Source organism: Mixophyes fleayi, chromosome 2, assembly GCF_038048845.1.
Source record: "Mixophyes fleayi isolate aMixFle1 chromosome 2, aMixFle1.hap1, whole genome shotgun sequence".
In the NCBI taxonomy this organism is placed as follows: Eukaryota; Metazoa; Chordata; class Amphibia; order Anura; family Limnodynastidae; genus Mixophyes; species Mixophyes fleayi.
Window position 1 is genome coordinate 98,532,474 of NC_134403.1, and position 22,718 is coordinate 98,555,191.

At 36.5% G+C, this 22,718-nt stretch overlaps 1 protein-coding gene across 1 annotated transcript in view; it reads right to left on the reverse strand.

The window, feature by feature from the left end:
* Positions 1-435: 435 nt before the first annotated feature.
* AKAP11 (A-kinase anchoring protein 11) overlaps positions 436-22,718 on the reverse strand; it is a 31,837-nt gene continuing 9,554 nt past the window's right edge. Inside the window, exons 3-11 of the mRNA XM_075197706.1 lie at positions 22,326-22,394; positions 22,113-22,238; positions 20,264-20,528; positions 15,275-19,610; positions 11,911-12,066; positions 10,005-10,088; positions 8,569-8,615; positions 5,559-5,719; positions 436-2,876 (exon numbers count right to left, since the gene is read on the reverse strand). Coding sequence (XP_075053807.1) covers positions 2,742-2,876; positions 5,559-5,719; positions 8,569-8,615; positions 10,005-10,088; positions 11,911-12,066; positions 15,275-19,610; positions 20,264-20,528; positions 22,113-22,238; positions 22,326-22,394 — 5,379 coding nt within the window. The 3' untranslated portion in view covers positions 436-2,741. The remainder of the gene's footprint in view (positions 2,877-5,558; positions 5,720-8,568; positions 8,616-10,004; positions 10,089-11,910; positions 12,067-15,274; positions 19,611-20,263; positions 20,529-22,112; positions 22,239-22,325; positions 22,395-22,718) is intronic.

A 22,718-nucleotide genomic window follows, 5' to 3' on the forward strand; every position in this document is an offset into this window, starting at 1 on the left:
TGCATTCATTCTGGTAGTTGGTAATAAGACCTCCATACTAAAATGTGTATGTGTATAACTGGTTCTACACATGGAAAGATACTTCCCAATTAACGCCATCATTACCAAACAAAGGACATTCAGGGAAGTCACTGCCCACAAGTTAATGTAATTGGCACAAATACCAATGGGTTTGTTAATGTTGATCTACCCAGTGTTAAGAGACTGCACCTTTATTCCTTCTTGCACTGAACAGAGGACTAGTCAATTTTAATCACCAAGTATCTGTTTAACGTTCTAATATAGTTTGTTATGTCTGACGATTTTCATCATTTACTGATGTTATCTTCACCTAAACAGATAAAGCTGAATTGTGAAAATATTCTACATTAAGGGACTTTCTGATATCACATGGAGAACCACAAGATTTGGTAAGATAAAAAATCACCCATTAACAACTTTACAATAATTGCTTTATTAATATGTACATTTGTGCAAAGGTACACACATAATATGTAGAAACCATTCATATGCTGGACAGATCCGTGTAGTAGAGATTTATCAAGGTAAGGCTCCTGAACTACAATAGGGTCATGGACATTTATCAAATGACCTGTGGCAGATGGCTTTTAAAAAAGTATTTTCTATAATAGAATAAAGTTTGTATTTGCACTTAAACAATAGCAACTAGTCACGCATGTTATTCTTTTTTTTTGTATGCAATAAAAATTTTGAGTTAAAAAAACCCAAAAAACAATAGCAACTAAATACTCATAGTTAGATCATGTAATTGCCAATACGGCCAACCAATCAAATCGGCTAAGCATGGAAAAAGGAGCAGCCATTTGCTGGCCCCTTGGTCCATTGCAACAGATAACTGCTCTGAGGACCACTTATCTGTTACAAACCGGAGCATCTGAATTGTTGTATTTGTTTATATGTGACCTCAGCTTATATACTGCTGTTATAAACAGATTTTAAATAAATAAAAAAATATTTTAATTAAGTTTTGTGCTGTTTTATGATGAAAAACATTTAAAATTAAATTACCAGTCATTTTTTAAGGAACAACTCTATAAAGGATATGAGAAATGTGCAAGTTGCTTCAGTAAGCTTGCACATCTATAAGTACCTTCTTAGGCCTTGTTCCAGGGCGCATTATCACTGCACTTTACAGTGGCACACATTTTTAAAAATTAACATAAGCATGAATTTCCACAATAGTATTGCCCTCCATTGGGGATAATGCCATTGGTTTCCATGGCATAGAGGTCAATACATGCTCAGCCAATCACAAGAGGCCATCATATAAACGTTGCTTGGGATTGGCTGGCTTTTCCCATTCATTTCCATGTGCATTGCATTTAAATGGGTTTTCTGCACTCGTTGAAAAAGTATTATCTATTCAAATGAATTGGAAGAACAGCGATTTTGCTCAGCAGAGTAAAATCACCCTAAACTGCCTGAATTTAAAATAAATGGATTTATAATAGATTGGAGTGTTTGGAAAATGAATTGAAACGATTTATGGCAATTTCAACTTCTAACAGTGGTTCATAGATCGCTTTCTCCCTTAATTTGATGCAGTACGAGGTTTAGTTTCTTAAATGCCTTCCTTGCTGGCTCCTACATATTTTATGCATTATATGCAAGACGGTGCAAACTAGCAAAAATCAAAATTGGCCTTATCATTTTCAAATGCTACATGCCTGCTTCTACGTGCAACCATTTGTCAACCATTTGTTTCAGAACAATAAAAAACTAGCAGTTCTTCTCCTGCCAAGTTCTATAGCAGAGAGTGAAGGGAGAGAGATGCCAGAGTTCAGACTAGAATCTTTTCAAAATTAATTGACATATTCGGGCTGATTCAACATCAAATAAATAGTTTAGGAAAAACTTCAATATATGCTTACTATTGCCACTGAAAAGCGGCAGAAAATAATAAAAATAATAACAATAATAAGTATCACTTGGGGACTTGTGAATTAAAACAACAAGGGGATGTCTTAAAGTAGAATTTACCTTGCAGGACACTAACCTGAGAACAAAAAAACGTGACAATTTAATTTAGCCTGGGTACAAAATATAATAAAATAAAAAAGATACACATTGTGCAAAGTGTAAGTAGAATGGAAAGCATGCCAAAGCGTGAGCAAAAGATTGTGTGGTAGATCCTTATCTAGGATACGGATATACGTGCTCGGCAAATATGCAGACTAATAGTTTCAGTCACAGGAATTTGTTTGAAGATATTACAAAGTTCAATACATCAGAGAGAGTGGAGTAGGGAAAGTATATATCTTACAATCGCCGTTTTGTTTCCTGTGCAAACACATTTTCAAAAAGTTTGTGTGATCGTCTATGTTCGCTTTAAGTACGATAGGACATAAAAATTTGTTTGGAGAACATTATCTAGGATAAAAAAAAAAAGATATTTGTTTGGACAGATATGTGACATAAATAAGTGTGTCCTTATGCTGATAAAACAAGTGCCAATACATCTCATCACCTGCCAAGACCACCACAGTTACTTACAATGTCTTGGTACCAATCACATAGATATGCTATAATATATATATATTATATATATTATACACACACATACACTGCACACACAAATATCCCACAAAGCAAAGGCAACGCTACATTATATTAACACTTTCCTTAACAGAAAAAAAAATAAAAAATCAAGTGCTAGTTAAAATAATTATTAGCAAACTGTCCCTTCACTTCTTCCAGTAATTTGTACTATAAAGTGCCTATTAACATTTTTCCAAAAGCCAAACAAACAAAGGACTGGGGATATTTGAGGACATCTCCGAGTTTTCACAGTACTGAAGAACAGCTCGCAAGAGGTCACCGATTTTCCAGCCTCTCTCTCTAACTCGCCTGAAAAGCTGAAGGAAGGAAAGGGTTAAGATTCTGTAAATAAATAACAGCCCTAATAGACGCACATTAGACTCAAGCGTACCTAGGTATTTTGGTCTAGAAAGCATGCCCTTAGTGGGTTGGTGTTTTTACGTGTCAACATAAATATTTTGAAATAGGAACCTGTACAATCTAGTGGGTTGTGGGTTTTATAAAAAGCAGAGTAGAAACAGGAAATTTTGAACGAGAAGGTAATAAGTTTGCCACCCCACCCTAATACCACACAGAGTAACACAAGCTTAAATTATTGATGTGGATTTTCCTATTGTGGCAGAGAGTGGTTTTTCTGGCTTCTGCTCCACCTTAAAACAAAATATAATTGTATATTTAGGAAGAAGACTTTTACACTGTGTGCATTTTCCTAAAACGCACATGTAACATCAGCTTGCTACATCATATTTATTTTGACAGGTTTAATTGCACGATTTCTAGATGTCACACAAGCAGGTTATGCAGAAAGTGCCTCGCAGAGCCGACATCAATCTCGCTTCATAATGGTGAAGCAGGGCACACTTAGCATTCTGATTGGGTTGTTACTTGTGTAATAAAATGTATGAATTTTAGAGTGCAACCTAAAATGTTGATGCTTTATAAAAACACAGGATAATTATTGTGCTCTACAGTTATTTGCTTAATTAATCCTGCAGTCTTCAAAACCAATGCTTAGAGGAATGGATCAGCTGATAATATTCAAATAAGTAGGGACAGCAGGTGTGTGAGTGATGGGCAGTTACTGCACTTGTCTGCTAAGGTGCAGCCTTCATTCCACTACCTGCAACATCAGAAAGCTGATAAATCCTTTCATTATTATTTTACTAGCCTTCCCTACCTATACATCACTTTATTAGAAGTGCCTTGGGCCAGGGCCAAATAACAACTAGTTAAAGGGCATGGCTGGACTGCTGAACCAATTAAAAGCTGTGCAGCCACTGGGCAGGAAGGTTACCTTGACATCCTCAAATGCAGACTAGGCAATCACACAAGGTCACTTACAGTATGTACTGATACTAAATGATGTTAATCTTCTTTGATTACAGTCAAGGTGTAGAATTCTAGAGTCATTATGTTAGGACACAGTCTAACCACAGCAAAACTGGATTTTAATCTTGTACAGAAGCAGCACAAATGGACATGTTGGTGTTTAGAAAAGCTTACTCGGCTGATACATTAAAAATGTATCATGAATGAGTTCTAATAATTTAAGATAACTCAACTTCAAATCAAGAATTTACATTGCAAAATTTACACATTAAAATAATAGATCAGTGTATGCACATGTATTGAAGACTGAAGAGATGACCAGATCTTAAAGGTCAAATACAGCAGATCACTCGGAAAGTAGAATTGAGGGAAAAATAAAGGAAACAGTCAGATATATCTATGTCTGCTTTAAACCACTTACAGAGTTTTGTACTATTTATCATCAATGGAACGTGTTATACAGCTGTCATTTATAGTGGAGGAGTGCATGTTATTACTAATCATCATCACCATTTATAATAAGACAAGACTTGTAACATTATAAGACCATGAAAACCAGAAACCTCCATACTCTGGTTTATAAACCGGTTTCAACAATATAAATTTGCAGAACAGGAACAGGTAGTGGAAAAAATGGAAACACCAGGTAAAATGAGGCACACCAAGCATACTGAAGCCAATTGGGAGCATGGTCAGTGTAATGTAGAAAATGCTGACATGCCCTGGTTGTCTATAATTATGGCTAACACGGCCGCTCAGCAACTTCGAAAGATGGGCGATTGCTGCTGGTCACAGGAACTTCAGTGACCAAAACAATTGAACTTGCACGTGAAACACTAGCAACATCATCTAAGGTTAAGTCAGCATGGAACTCTGAGGTAAAAACATGATTTAACGTGTGGCGCAAGCAACAAGTTTCAGAAAAAACGGTCCGACCCAACTCCCTAGAGCATGACACCATAGTCGGGTTGCAGTGTATAAATCGGTCATCCCACCTGGCAATATATATTTGCTAGTTCACGGGAGCACAGACAGTGGATTGTTGACCAGTGGAGGCAGATGTTGTGGTTAGATGAACCAATCATCACAAAGCTCTCGACAAATGTGCACATGACGTCAATTTAACGAACAGTTCTGAATGGTCGTTTCCAAAAGTGAAGGGTTTTGCTCGTTCTGTGAAGTTGTGGGGCGCATTTTCTTGGCATGGAGTGGGTTTCTCTAAGAACGAAGAGTCAATCAATGGTAATCACTACTTAGTGATTACCTTCACCTCATGATGCAGATTTTTTTTCCTGATAAGAGGTGTCTTTCAGAATGACAGACTTCCCTTTCACACAGCATGTGTTGCCCAATGGTTTTAGGAGCATGACACTCATGTTATCCATGTCAGAAGCGTCTAAGTCACCAGATCTAGATCAAACATTTAAGGGATATTCTTTAAAGACACTGACAGTTTACCACAAATCAGCTGTCCGTTCAGGGACTTTCTTGTGGAAACATGCTGCTACATCCCTCCTGCACAATTCCAGATACTGGCAGATTCAAAGCCTCTGTGCATAGAGGGGTCCAGTGTCTTACTAAGGGTACTTTATACTAAGGTTTCCATTTTTAGTCCACTACCTGTACATAATATCAAACATGTTTGCTATTGTACAAAAATATCAGCTTACAGGCAACAGCTCTTTTTTGGCATTCTCTGGAAAGTAGAGCTCAGAAACACCAGACTCTGAGGCAGCGATCCATTGTAACATGATCCTCAGTTGTGACTCAACTGTACTTGGTCCCACATCAATATTTTGGATCAGTAACATTTTGCCGTGTTGCTCTATAACTGAGAAAAATAATGTGCTCTGTGAAACAAAATCTATTAAGAATACAGACACTATGGTAACAAATGGGCACACATATGAAATTGACTACTGACAGGAAAGTTGTTATAGCCATTCATTATTCATGACATTATAATTGTTTCTACCACGTCATAGCATTCTCATCTTGAAACACAACTGATTAGAAGGGATTAGACAAATCTTAAAATGTAGTTTAATTTCAAATGAAAACATGTAATAGTCTGTACAATACATGTATAGTCATGTAATAGTCTGTATAATATATGTATAGTCATGTAATAGTCTGTATAATATATGTATAGTCATGTAATAGTCTGTACAATACATGTATAGTCATGTAATAGTCTGTACAATACATGTATAGTCATGTAATAGTCTGTACAATACATGTATAGTCATGTAATAGTCTGTACAATATATGTATAGTCATGTAATAGTCTGTACAATATATGTATAGTCATGTAATAGTCTGTATAATACATGTATAGTCATGTAGTAGTCTGTATAATACATGTATAGTCATGTAATAGTCTGTACAATACATGTATAGTCATGTAATAGTCTGTATAATATATGTATAGTCATGTAATAGTCTGTATAATATATGTATAGTCATGTAATAGTCTGTACAATACATGTATAGTCATGTAATAGTCTGTATAATACATGTATAGTCATGTAATAGTCTGTACAATATATGTATAGTCATGTAATAGTCTGTATAATATATGTATAGTCATGTAATAGTCTGTACAATATATGTATAGTCATGTAATAGTCTGTATAATATATGTATAGTCATGTAATAGTCTGTATAATATATGTATAGTCATGTAATAGTCTGTATAATATATGTATAGTCATGTAATAGACTGTATAATATATGTATAGTCATGTAATAGTCTGTATAATATATGTATAGTCATGTAATAGTCTGTACAATACATGTATAGTCATGTAATAGTCTGTATAATATATGTATAGTCATGTAATAGTCTGTATAATATATGTATAGTCATGTAAGTGTCTGTATAATATATGTATAGTCATGTAATAGTCTGTATAATATATGTATAGTCATGTAAGTGTCTGTATAATATATGTATAGTCATGTAATAGTCTGTATAATATATGTATAGTCATGTAATAGTCTGTATAATATATGTATAGTCATGTAATAGTCTGTATAATACATGTATAGTCATGTAATAGTCTGTATAATACATGTATAGTCATGTAATAGTCTGTATAATATATGTATAGGTATGTAATAGTCTGTATAATACATGTATAGTCATGTAATAGTCTGTATAATATATGTATAGTCATGTAATAGTCTGTATAATACATGTATAGTCATGTAATAGTCTGTACAATACATGTATAGTCATGTAATAGTCTGTACAATACATGTATAGTCATGTAATAGTCTGTACAATATATGTATAGTCATGTAATAGTCTGTACAATACATGTATATTCATGTAATAGTCTGTACAATACATGTATATTCATGTAATAGTCTGTACAATACATGTATAGTCATGTAATAGTCTGTATAATATATGTATAGTCATGTAATAGTCTGTATAATACATGTATAGTCATGTAATAGTCTGTACAATACATGTATAGTCATGTAATAGTCTGTACAATATATGTATAGTCATGTAATAGTCTGTATAATACATGTATAGTCATGTAATAGTCTGTACAATACATGTATAGTCATGTAATAGTCTGTATAATATATGTATAGTCATGTAATAGTCTGTATAATATATGTATAGTCATGTAATAGTCTATCTTTCGAATTGAAATCCACACTTAGTTTTTCTGATGCACAATATGGATAGAACATGACTTGGTCTGGTCATATCAGAAACAAGAAAATGGAAAGTAAAGTTATTATAGCCTCGTAATTACTAACTGAAACCATTGCTATAAATTACAACTGTGTAAATGTACTAATTTACCCAATTTTCAAAATATCTAGGAAATAAAAAATAATAAGGATCACTTATGAAAATATAAAAATGCAGTCCCACTAAACAAATGTCATGTTGTCAAAATGATGATCCTCTTTTTACGTAAACGGTCCAGTTTTTATGGGAAAGACATGAAACTTGAATTAGTGCCATCTGTGAGGTGTGGATCCTAGCTGAATGCAGGTCAAGGGCATCCAGGCCCCTTGTATTGTGCGCAGCTGCAAGAATAATGTCTTGCGGGACAAGATACTCTCTGTCCCTTGAAGCTCATTTAGATGTCTAATACGGAACGTGGGGGTGTTTAGCAAGGTGGCAGAGCACCTCTTCTCTCACTCTGCTTGTTGATAGCTGAGCCCCTTACTCCAATCCCTTCTTCATGGATATCATAGCATGCATTCTCATCAGGCACAGACCAACCAGCATATTGAACTAACTATTCCTCCAAGTCCTGGCTATATTAGATAATATATAGGTTTGGAAAAAAGACAGAATCTTGACCTATATAGCACTCCAGGTGTAAAGTAAGTAATCAATTAATACTAATATTTTATTGGTATGCATTAAAAAGGGTATGTATAAGTATACAACCTATATTTAAAAAAGCGAAGTATTTAAAAATAATAGTGTTGAAAAGAATAGAATTAAAATTAGTTATAACCCTGTGGTGGAGCCAATCATCGGAATACTAATGGTAGGGAAAGAACTGCCAAGTATAGGTCCCTTTCACATGTATATACAGGATAGATAAGATGTAAAATGGCCAATGAATGTAAACCAGGTTATAAAGTCCTAAATTAATATATAACTATATTAGATAATAGACAAGCCAATATATACAATACCTTCTGCAGTCTCTTTGGGGTCTTCATCTTTATCTTCTGCACAGTCACTACATTTCAACAAGCAAAAACTGGTTTAGTTCATCACAGAAATAGAACATCTGAATACATTTGATTCACTGACTTGTAAATTGGTAATTCATGCAAGTTTTCTTGCAGAAAAAGAAATGAGCAAGACAGTAATGCTCAACTCAATTAGGTCATGACATCAGATGTCAGAGCATGCTGAGGATGGATAACCAAAGCTGTCCTATCCCTGCTGGACATATTCACCCCAAACCTGTGTCAAAGGGTTTACTGCCTAGGGTAGTCACTCCCTGATTATAATATAGCAAGACATACTATACTTGTAGCTGGGAATTACTACTGCAGATGATTCAGCAGTAATATAAAGCCAGCTGTGTATGTGGGGTGCTCAGTCAAAGTGGTAGAGGGTGGTTTAACAGGTATGTTGCCTCTTCCTAGGCTTTCCACCACTCCTGAAAGTAAAATCTTCTTGGTGATCATTTTTGATCTACAAAGTTAGTGATAAACAAATACACTGAACACATGTCAAGCACATGTCTGCCTACTAGTAAACATAAATATATATATCAATGTTTATGGATTCCGGAAACAAAGTAATGTGCCGAAATAGCTGGTCTATACATAAATAAGTCTGTCCGAGGGTGTATCTGCTCAATTTATTTGCAGAAAACATACATTCATCTAAAAACAAACACCACTGGCTTAGGAAGGCTGTGATTCTCTATCTCACATTACTCTGGTCAGGACACCTGAGCCGTAGCTATCCTTTAAACACGTATGAATATTTCAAGATGTGTTTTCATACTGGGTCAAACTATATCATAAGTTTAGTGGCATTTTATATGTACATTTCTTCTGGAAGTAAACATGTAATAACCTTTTAGACAGGAATATGGTCAGCATGTACAGATTTGCATTGTTTTTTTAAATTCTGTTAATAAAAAATAAAAATAAAATATTTATTATTTATCTAGGGTTGGTAATGAACTTGCAAATATAGGACAGGTGGCTACCCAACCTAAATAACATTGCAACCAGTTTTAGGGTCCAGACCTCCGATCTAAATTCTATTAGGGATTTATCTTTTTTAGTTTCAACAAAGTGTATTTTTACAATAAACGCTTATATTTACTGTATTTTTCATTTTCAAATAGTAGTAATTTTCAGCAAAAGTTTATATTAAAAAAAAAAAATGTATGAAAAATGACCTACTAATAAATTAACAGGACAGACTAGGTTGTTGATGTAAAAAAAAAAAAAAAAAAAAGTGTTAGAAATGGAAGACGAATGCTTGCAAGTACAGGTCCAACATGCATACTCAAAGGTGCCGAAGTATCTTAGAAGAATTAGATTTCATGCAAACGGAATAACTGACTAGCCTACTTCCATGCATTACCTCTAACTAAACCAACCTGTCTGATGGTGGGAAGGATACATTTTCTTCACACACGTCTCCCTCCAATCCCAGACTGCTCCAGCTACTGCTGTTACCATTACTACCAGAAGAAGACAATATTGAACAACCTCAGATTTAAAAGATCATTGCCAAACACAATCATTTGATACATGGCAAAAGACTCCTTCACAAACCTGACCGAAGAGTTGCATATAAATCACAAGAAAGAATACTTGTGTTTTATATCTGGTTAGTTTAAGACATGGCTAAAGGCTCACAGAAAATGATCAAAGACATTGTATGCCAGTGTTCTCAAGACAGTAGATGGTATTTGTGCAACATTGATCCTATTTGTGTTCTTGCTTTATGCTTTCACAGAGATGGAGCAAGTTTCTTTGGCACATACAGTGTGATTAGCCAACCCCTGAAACAAAGTATTTGTCCAATTGCACCATATGCTGCACTGTATCTGTATTGGCAATCTTGCATGCACCGCTGTTAAACTAGGGTAGTAAAACAGCAGGATTGTGATAGGCTTTTGGTTACGCCAATTGTAACATAGATGGTTAGCTTGCAAGCAGGGCCATTTTAACTCTGTCTGTTAATACCTAGACCTGTTTTATTACTGTGCAGTATGCCCACACTATATAATAAATGTTAATAAAAAGACATGCTGGAACTATAACTATACATAACATATCTCACTGTAACTGGAAACCCAGGATATGCAGTATGCTTATGGCTAGGTCACACAATTCAAAATTAGGCTTTACAGCAATCTGAAAAAGCTGCCCGTGACTGGTGTCACCTTAGTCACTTACCAATGAATATAACTTTTCTGCCACCACAAAGGATTTATTATAGAGTCCTTACGTTCACCAAAACCACTTATTAATGTTTCACAATTAAATCGCATACACATGTAGCATAAGCCTTGGCTTCGTATGTTCACGAAGAATCACAGAGAATATGCTAGATTAAATGTATTTAATCCGAAAAAAATGTTTCCAAGGCTTAAGAACAAAACATTTAATAACAAGACATACAAAATAAGTTGCACAAATAAGTTTCCGAAATAAAACCAGAGTGACTAATTTACTACTTTAAGACTTGGCGTGAGAGAAGTACACTTTGGGATAGATGGCACATTCTAACCTGGACAGGTATCCTCATAGAAATGAACAACAATACTGGGTAAAGCAGCTGATTTAAACCTCTCTCACAATCCTCTCACCCCCATCTTTGGAAATTAATTTTCCCAAAGTCAAAGCATTTCTTAAAATTACACAGGACATTCGAAATGAGTTATCTATTTGAGATATAGGTCTGGCATCTCAAAAGGCCAGGATTTCTCACCTCTGTTTTGCCTGGCTCTGTAAAGCCTCAGAGATGTCTGTCTGGCCTGGTTACTTTCAAAAGACTCTTGACACTTGCACAGGTCAAACTCATGTCATTTAGCAAAGCCCACTTGTTACATACAAAATACACACGGTCATACATGAATATTCAGGAGAAAGTAAAAATCGATGATTAGGTGCAATACATAAATCGCCACACCAGTCATTGTTTATTTTGTAACAAATGATTTTAAAAACCCTTTATAAAAGTGAACATGCTTATTTATGGTCTGCAAGTATGGAAGGTAAACCCCCAAAATCTTATTTCACTGACCTTGCTTACGAATAACTGTAGATTCCATCTAAAAACTACATATTACTATACAGGGAATAGAATCATTCTAGGTACTTTACACAGCTCTCTTTTAATCTCTTACTACACTCTGTGGGCCCCATGCTAGCATGTGTCAAAATCAGAATTACTACATGGATATGATATGCTCCCATGACTCAGAAACAGAGCAAAAATTACTACAGGGTATGCTGGCACTATATAAAGGTTTATTATAATAATACTTAATATACCTGTCACTGAGGTGAAGAAAACTGCTGCTTTCATCTTGGTGTTCATCTTCAAAACTCAGATTAGACCAGCTGCCTGTGCTGTCATCACCCACACTGACACTTGTCTGTTGGCTGGTCATGGAGTCCACTGACTGAAAGCCATCTTTATCTATAGAACTAAACAAAACATAAAACATGATTTGAGTCTACTATGTGAATATAAGGGTCATCTATCCTTGAACATTCCACTCATACATGGTGTTCCCACACTCACTCCATTATCCTCTTTGGTGACTGGTACATATGAATTAGGAAGGAAAAGTGTGTAAGAAGTACTACACCTATTTATCTAAAATAATTGAATTTTTGTAATTTTTCAAAGTTAAAATTATGTTGCTCTGATTATTCTCACTTTGTGTTTTTTTACAGCCTGTAATTGCTGTTCATGAAGATGTTTCATGCCTTTATTATAAAAGGTTTACACAAACAGCTACAAGAATACATTCTACTACATTATATCAAAGTTAAATCTGATATAAAAAAAATGAGAATGTTCAAGATTTTCATGCCTTGTTAAAGTGTGGGCGCTTATCAGATGTGAAGATAATATTTAATGACTCCATTGAAGGGATTATCATCTACCATCTGTAATCTATATCCCATCACTAAATATTACTCATGAAAAACCAAGAAGGCTATTATGCCTGATAATATATCCCAAAGGCCTCTCTGTGACCCACAAGCCGTGCCTACCCCCAAGAAATCAACAGGATCTTCAGAACTGCTAAAAACTCCATGGATGAATGAAAGATCCTCCAAACACTGGGTACAGACTCCCTGTATCTCATGAAGTCTTATCAGAATCAATAAATCACAGGCAATCATCGAGTCATAACCGATCAACAAGTCATAACCGGGACAGAACGAATTAACAATTAACACTAAGCCCCATCACACTGCATTGCAGTGGAAGGCGCAGAAGACCATTCAGTCAACATGGCAAAGACTCCACTTTAATACCAGGCTAGAGGAAATGTGGCCTAAGCAACCACAAAAGCCTGGAGCTTGCACTAGCCACAATACATCCCACTGTGCCATTTAACAGCAAATCCCCTCATGCTCCATTTTTCAGCATACAAGCCCACCAGGACCTTCAAAGGTATCAAAATAAAGCATAGCCTACAAGAAATGTTAAATTGTCCTACCTGAACTCGATGCCAGGTTCATTTGTATGTGAAGGCCTGAAGACAACACAGTGACTACAGACATATCAACCTACCGGGGTGAGTCCATGAATAATTTCTCATTTTAAACAGCAACTCTCACTCACATACCCATGAGAGTGCTGACATTTTGCTACTATACATTACAAATCCTGTGGTCTCATTACCAAACCTCATGAATTGTTTACCTCCTTCATTCGAGATATGAACTTTATAATGTCATTTTCTAAATCTGACGCTCTTAATATTAACATTTCCTCTCTGCTAAAAGAAAAATGTATCCAAGCTAGCCCACTTTATATGTTAACAATCTAACAAATTATTTGGGAATTAGGATACCTATAGATCTTAGCAACCTTTAGCTGTTCTATTATGTCCCCTTGCTTATAGACATCCAAACAGATTTAGGGAAACAGAACCTGACACATTTTACCTGGAAAGAAACATAGTATACTAAAATATACTGCCCCATACACCTAGAACAAACACAAACTATACAGTTTATGTCCCACCATAGTTTTAAAATCAGACCATGGGTACTAATGGGTACTAAATGTATCTGGCCAACAAACCTCAAGATTAAAAATAAAGATGTTGGTGAGACACACTGCTTTTGTCGGATTTGGGGGACAAGACTCTTTCTCCTCCTAAATAACATTAAAATAAAGTGACTGGTGCACCAATTCAGTGGTTCCAATTACACAACCTTCTCTCACCTCTTGCAAGTCTCCCTGGATCCCAAAAGAATGAATGTGCCTTTGGATCTAGCAATGTGTCAGTGGTCTTGAAGATCTGGGACAGAACACTAAAGACCATAGATATCTCTTCCATACCAGGCCCATGTACACAGATACAGGAAACACACAATCCACCTCCCCCCATCTCCCTCCCCGACTGCAAACTTGAAATTTCCAGAGCCTCTGAGAAGAGCAAGATCTCTCAATATACAATGAAATGTGATGACCCTTACAAGAAAGAGAGGCATTTCCAGGGTATAAAAACAATGATTTATTGCATACAGTCCCTTGTCTCATTTTATGCATTGCCTCATGTCTACAACCAACCACCAAATTAAAGACCCTGTGCCTATGTAATATCAGAAGGTGCATATCATATCAAAAACATACCACCTTCTTATATACAGAGATGAGGACATTTTACAGACTTTGTCGTCATCAGTGGGAATTTGTGCAAGACTATCTAATGAAGAATGGGAAAGGTGTTTCGATTTTCTACAAAATCTTCAGTACGTTCCAAAGTACAACTAAAAATTCTTATCTAGGTGGCATATACGACAAGACAAACTCCACAAGGTATTCCCAACAGTAACCGACTGCTGCTAGAGATCTGTGGTGGTTACAGGCAGTTTCCTCGACTTTTCCTGATCCCTACTTACTCCATATTGGTTACGAGTCGCACATGTGTGCTCCGCGGTGTAAATGGAAAGGGAACGGTAATGAACCAGGTAAGTGGACCAAAGTCATCGCAGCAACACAGCACAGAAAGTTTTTTCTTAGGAACTTGGATTCACCCCTTAAATAGATCAGACCCTACCAGGGATAATTCTCACAGATTTTTACACAGTGGCCGCTATGGTTCTCATCTTTTTATTTTATGTCTAATTGTCTGGATTTTTCACTGGAAGACTGATCTCCTACAGATTTTACAAACAAGCTTAAACACCTAATTTTAGTGAGTGCAGTTAATTTAAATAGATTGATTTCACTATCGCTTATCCAGCAAACATTATTCTGTTTTGTGTTCCTCTGCCCTGGAATTCACCTGCTGAGGCTAGATTTGGGAGATTCATCTTTGCTGGCATTAATTCATGAGACTTTGTAACATAGGACAGCTGCAGGTCACTCTCATCACCTGGCGCTGGTCACATTTCCTATAGTCTGATTTGCAGACAGTCCGGTAGCAGTAAAGTTAGACAGCAGTGTCAGCAAAGAGGAGACAGGTTTAGGAGCCATTATAATTATGGAGTCAATAAAGCTTTAAATTGCCAATTCTAACTTGAAAGGTTCCCATCTAATAAAATAGTGTTTGATGTTTTTAAATGCACCACAGCGGTTTTACCTATTGCGGATCGGGCCACTCAAAATCTAAAAATGAATAAAAAAACATTTATGCCATGGTCATACATCGGTATTACAGCTTACCTGATGTTAAAAACATGCCCGATATTCTTCATAGCAGACATCATGATTTCTGTGGTAAGGCTTTCTGCAAAGCTGACCCCATCATGTCCAATGCCGCTATCCGCAGCCAAACTTGTATTGCTTAGCTCGCGTTCAGCTTTTTCAATAGCTGCACTTACAATTTTATCAGCAAGTACTGCTCGCTTATCAAGGTCAATGTGAATTTTAGGGATGTTTAGATGGAAAAGTCTTGATTTTTGAGAAGCATTTTGCTTGGACTTAGAACACTGCCTAATTTTTCTGGAGACGTCTTGTCCCAGCAGGAAGTGACACGATGATACAGGGTTTCCATGCTGCTCCTTTGCACTACATAGCCTGCAAGCAGTTCCATAAGAATGTAGAAGTTTTCCAGCATGTGGGACGGATTTTTTTCTATTTTCTGCAGTTTGTTGCCTGGCCGCCTCCATGCTGACTTCCAAGCCGCCATCTACAACCTTGCAGGCATATTGCTCGATAGCTTGCATAATCCCATCGCTAAAACCATGGTCATTTAAACTGCCTGTGCTGTGATATAACTTCTGCTTGTGAGGGAACGGAAGGAGTGTCTTGGGATAGGAGGTTTTAAGAAGCTCACCAGTAATAAAATCAGTTTTAGATTTTGTATAGAGACAAGAATCTGTTAGCGATTTGGGCAGAGAAGCAGCAGAGATTTTTAATTTTCTCCTGACGTCACATGTTATGGTGTGTGCCAGAGATTCTGCAAAGTGGAGCATACCAGTAAATTCAGGTTTCTGTACAGAGTCCTCAGTGAAAGAACGAAGGGTAACGTTACTTTGCCTGCATTTGTCTTTGTCTGAATGGTGGGTCCTGCTCAATAGTCTACGTATTTCCTTGCTACTGTTTGCTTCAGACTTTACTTTGTGGATGACTTTCCGATTACATTTAACTTTAACGGTTTTAGAGGCCTGTTGTAGACCAGACTTTATAGCGCTATAAGCTAACCTGCCAGCATACTGATCCAATATTAGTTCACTGTTCCCTCCTTCCATCTTTAGCACCCGTATAAGGTGGTCTGCATATTCTTCAGTAACACTTTCACAGCTTGGGTATTTTGAGGTCAAACCAGTCCCACCATTATACTGAGGCAAAGAAAGGGTGGTAGGATCAGAAGATTTAAAATCCATACCCGTATATTTATAACCTCTCTCTTTGGGTCTACAATCTTTATCAAATGTTCGGAAACAGTCTACATCACACATGGAGTTCTTCCTGCTGCCTATCACTTCCTTTACATCGTTGAGGACATCACCAGCAACACAGTTTGCATATGTGCACAGTGTTTCTAACAGATCCTCTGTGATATTTCTCATGTAGGCAGGGTAACCCCATTTATCACTCAACATGCTTAACTGTGACCGGTTCCTAATTGTTGCTCCCTGGACAGATTCATCATCTAATGAGTAAGCAGCCATGTCTGTGGCAATGGATATGATGTTACTAGACAAGTAGTCTGCATATCTAGAGGTTTCTTCTGATACTTCAAGTTCTTCAGAGCCATCATCACTGCTTGAACTTTCAACCTCTTCAGAAAGTGATCTCATGAGCTTAAGCATAAAATCATCTCTCTTTGCATTATCATGTTCGATTACAGACATATGGGGAGTAGAAGGTGGTGTGGCTGGATAGAAGTCTTTTGCCAATTGTCCTTTAAGTCTCTTGTTAAGCTTTCGCATACTTCTTTCAGGACTTATGTCATAGGATGTTATCGGTGTTGGAGGTGGTGTACCAGGCAGTACTGTCACAATTGAATCTTTTTCAGAATTCTTATCTTCAATAAAGAAATCATCCCCACAATTACACATTACAGAGGAGAAATTGTTGATGTGAGGAAGACAGGTTTGAAGGCTGAACAATGAAGGATCTGAATCACCCCCAATCGGAACACTTCTCTTTGAAGTCCAACCTTCCATAATTGTTTTATTACAGCAAGTATTTGAATTCACCAGACAACTGCTTGAGGAACTTCTATCTGCAGCATCCCATCTGTAATCCTGGGCCGACTGCTTCACAATAAAGCGTGGGCTCAGGGAGGTATGCTCTACCACTTGAGGACACTTAAAAATCCTTTCCTGCTGATCTGAAGATTTTGGGGAATAATTAAACATTTCAGAGTCTCGTGACATATTTTTATACTGGTCAACCACATTAATCGGCGATTCCTTGTTCAGTTTAATTACTTCTAAATTGTTTGAAAGTGTTTCTGCAGTTGAACCTATTGATGGTTTCAAAATACCCTTTCCCGAATCATCAGCAGAATAATGTGATGCTTCTCCATCTAATGAAAGGTGCTGAGAAGGTCTGTCAATCATCTTTTGGGTCATCATTTCGGCATAATCTTCCACAGTTTTGGCTGATTGTATCACATCATAAGCTTCATTTACAATCATATCCACCATAGTTACGGAGAAGGTTTTTAATCCATCTGCTTCTTGGTGCTCTTGTTGGCTATTGTGAACGTTATCTTTAGAAGACGATAGAATAGTTGTACCAGATATTTCAGCTATGCTTTTTGTTGACAAATTATACTTTTTTACATTATCTACATAAACATATGTATTATTTGATATTGGTTGCTGGCTCAGGACTGTGGCAGCTACAGGTACGGGAACAGAGCTCATAAGACCAGATGTAAAGAACAAAGCATACTGAACTGTGTAATCTCTATTAGACTTATGCATCGCAGGTGATGCTTCTTGAACTCCAGGAGAAGATAATGTGGGTGATGATTGCACTGACTGCATCATACCTTCAGAGCTTACATATCTGAGGTTGTCCATAGAAACACTTATAGCAGCTTCAGTGGTAAAAGTCACATTCACTTGAGATAACTCGATAAAGGCTTCCTGAATCACAGATTCTGATAAGTCTTTAGCATAGGAACTCACAACTACAACTTCATAGTCAAAAGATTGGCAATAAGAAACAGTAGGAGTCGGTGGGTGGGAAAACTGACAAACTTCCATGATCCCTTCAAAAACAAGCTCTTCAGCAAGGTCAGCAGCAAAACGTGTGACCGCATTAGTAACCATCTGCTTCTTTATGTGCCGGAGTTCTTGTAAAGCACTTGAAATTACTTCACTAACCATGAGATTTGCTAGGCCATTAATGGCTCGTTTCTTAATTGAAAAGGCCTGTCTCCTCCCAATTTCATAGAAAGCCATTTGGAATACATATGAAGTTAGTCTTGCAGCTAGGTGGCACAGAGCACTAGTACAAGATGAAACACCCCTTTGTAAATCTTTAAATGCACTGCCTAAACTTTTTTCTACCAGATCTGCAGCAAATTTCTGAATGCCTCCCTTAATTGATTTTTGTTTTGACTTCAATTTCCGATCCGAATCTTTGCTATGTGATTTGCGTTTAAGCTTCGGATTTTTCTCTTGCTCTTTTTTGACTATGCTGGAGGAAGGCTTGGCATTTAAAACAGAGTCAAACAGATCAATGCATATATGGTTTGCATAATCAGTAAATTTACTGTAAGAATTGTCTTTGAATGAAGCATTGCCATCTTGACTGATCAAATGAAAAGAACAATCTGTTGTGGGAGGAACTCCAGGAGGACTAAAGGCAGATGATCGGATTGGACTAAACAATGTGCCATTATCCTCGGCACATGTCTTTGCCGGACGAGGGGAGTCTGGTACATCAGATATACTACTAAAAGGAGATTCTGCTTTGCGAGGAGTTGGCTTTTTTACACTGGCTGAGAGTGTAGGGCGATCAAATTGAAACTTTTGTGGATTCATACAAACTGTGTTTATGTGTTCTTTGGCACATTTTCTCTTTTTAGGTGGGCTGGCTAGAATTGTTTTCTGATTAGGTTCGAAATGGTCTTCCAATGGTGGCTCTGGTTCATCAAATCGATCAAAACTATCAAAAAATTCACTTAGTTCTGAATCAGAGTCTTCTATGCCATCTTTCCCAACTGGTATCTTTGGCAGGTTAAGTTTAGCTTTTAAGCTTTTTTGATAACCCACCTCATCTAAGAAAATAATTGGACTTGGGCTGGAGCACTCAGAGTCTGAAGATTCCACAGGAGAAGGAGACAATATGATTTTGCCTTTGGATGAAACATTTCTCTGAGACCAAGTATTACACATTGATGTTGTAACGGTATTTTTACCAGAAGATGACATTTCAGGAAGATCTATGTAACCCATTAGCATTGTAGACTTGATAGATGATCTACGGCGCACTGAGCTGAATATGATTTTAGACCCACTGATATCCAGACAATGAGAAGGTTGGGTTTGGGAAGCAGCATCACGTTTATTTCTCACGTTTTCCCACCTTGCTCCTGGAAGAAAGTAACACTTAAATCAATTGTTTGTAAGATGATGCTGTTTACATTGCAAGAATATCTACAAACATATAACTGCATTAGAGCACAGTCTTAAAAGTTAACTCTCCATATACAGAAAAATGATGGTTGATTAGAAACACTATTGGAGTATGTAAGAACTCTCTCCTCTTAGTTTAGCCTTCGTGGTCTGGCGCTTATACCAGATGTTCCCCTGCAGTCCAAATGGTTTTCCATAGAAATAATGTACAAATTAAAGGGAAACAGACATAGACTGTAATAGTAGCTAGACATTAAGGGTATTTTCTGTATATGAATGACATCTGGAAATAATCATTGTTTATACGTTTTTTGTTAAAGATATAAACCTCAACTATTTTAAGGTAGAAGGAATCCATGGACCAGCACTAGTCATCAACTCTTAAAAGGAAGTAAGAAAAAATAATGCAGTCTTGCTGCATAACAGTATGATATAAGGTGAATTGTGGTCACACAACATACACATATATATATATATATATTTATTTATTTTTTATTTCAATATAATAATAGTTGTATTAAATTTTATCTATTTACATATATCCACACACTAATTTGTTCCCCCCCCCTCTTCTATGCAAGCTGGACAGGTAAAAGAGATGGCATAGTACCTTGGTCATCATTAGCATTTAAAGACGGTTCTTCATCCAAATGTTCAAATGCTGTTACAAAGTCATCCTCAATTGAAGAGACAGACTGATTTGTGTCATCATCTTCATGGTGCTCGGTCTTCTTATTCATTCTGGTTAAGTATTCTTGCTCCATTACATATTTAACACCGGCTGTATATTTGCTCAGCAGGACAAACAGAGAGTCACTTTTAAAGAATGGAAATGATATGGAGGTCATCATACACACCGCTCCTGAAAATAAACGCTTTGGGGAAAGAATAAAAATGTAAAATGACATCAAATCAGAAAAAGACTGCACAAACTTAACAATATTAAAAGGTCACTATAACAGAAAAACAGAAATTAATTTGATTCTTCAGATTAATCAACGTGGAGGCATTTTTGTGTGTTGAAGCCTCAAAAATACACAAATTATAGCTCAACTATACTTAGGACGTCTATCTTTTCTTGTGTATGTGGATTGCACACAAGATAAATAAACTTGTAAAAACATACTGCTAGATATGAAAGCGCAGGCATTTATTCTGTGGGCTGAACAAATATTCAACCTGTCACAAAATGCAGAAAGTCTGAATAATATCACACGTTCCTAGCGATTTGATTTATTCTCGTTCATACTGGCTTAACCCTCAAAATGGTTTATTACAAAGCGAGTAAACGATGGACATCAGCTTTTACACTGGGGTAAACAGAGGGTGAGCTTCCATGACAATACATGGGAGACATGGGCAATCCTACAGCTGAGGTAGAACAGTGTCCAATGGGCAGGTAAGTTGTCTCCGTGACAACAGAATGCTTCTCTGAAATCAAAGGGCTAGGAAAGGTATTGTTCCGTGAATTTCATAGCATCACCCAGCTTAACTTCACTAGACATTTAAAGATCACAAAAAGCAGACAATACTTAGAAGTAGTGCACTTTGTCCCTACGATATGATTCATTTCTAAGTTTTATAGTTTTAGTTTTTTCCCCCGTAGGATTAACTTTAACCAAAAAATAAAAAAAAAACACTTATTTCGGTGCAATTAACCATTAGTGAGGAGACATTAGGACTTTATTTGTTACACACTGAGTAATGTGACATCGGCCAACCAACTGCTCCCATCAGCCACTACAACAGACACCGCCATTTTATATTGCAAATCCTTGTGCGTTCCTGAAAATCAGGATACAACTGCATAAAAAGGTATGTGTCACCACAATAAGCATTTTTATTTCGGTTCTACTCTTTTGTGGTTTCTAAAGGACTTGTGCTATTTTTTTGGCCCTTTAACACATTTCAATAAAGGAGATTAAATCTCTTAAAATGCCAGTCACTACCTCATTGGTAATTCTAGGTACATTCCTACCGCTGCTGTATTGCTTCTGACAATTCTATTTTATTTCCAAGCTAGCACTGTAATTCTAGACACAATTAAATAAAAAATGTTCAATTAAATATATTTAATTGAAAAGCTGTGCAAATACCTTTAGGACCATTTCTAAACTCAGACGTATTTTTAATTGATGTAACTAGGGCTTTTAATCTCCTTAAAATTGCAAAAAGTCAAGAATGTGGACAACACTACTATAAGAAAATCTAAGATTAACAGAGTATCATAAATTTCATGAATAAGTGTTAGTGACTACGGGGAGTTACAGTTTTAATCCTTTAAAAATCAGTGGATCCCAACTATTTTCATTCATTTATTAATATTCTCAGGGTAACAACACTAATAAATTAAGCTCCAACTATTGCTCATTTCCTATTGTTCATTTTTACCCAAATACAGTTCACTGGTCAGTCCCGTAACCCATCTTTACACACCACAAGTAGCATTACGCACTTACCTGTGATGCACATGACTGTGTAGCTTCTTTTCCATCTTTTAACAAAATGACTTCATTTACATTTAGGTTGCACAGATGAAGAGATCTAATCAGTTCAGGAATGTCCATGTGAAGAGCTGCTATACCCTACACAGAAGAATTATAAAGGTTGTTTGAAAGATGCATGACTGTAGTGTATATTAAAATGTGAATGCCAAATGAATTGTGCAGTACCTGAATATTTGCTGCTCCCGATTCCCCTGAAAGGCCAAGGAAAGTGATCTGTAAAAGAGTTAATAACCACTTATTTGAAATAGACTAGTAATAGCTAGATATAATCTCTGAGGGCCACATAATGAGCGTTTTAATGGCCAACTGCTTTATGACTAATCCTACTTTACCCCCTTTCTCCATAACAAAAATCCAACACAATGCTGGGACTAATCTACATTCACAGGCTTGCCTTTCATAGCAAATATGTCATTTTATTTCTGTACTGTTTTTACAAATTACAACTTGGGAGAAATAGAGGGACTGACAGCCGAGCTCAGTGCAAAGGCCAGAACCAATAAACAGACATTATAGGGAGATAAGGAGGAATAAATAAAGATAAATAGATTGTTTTCA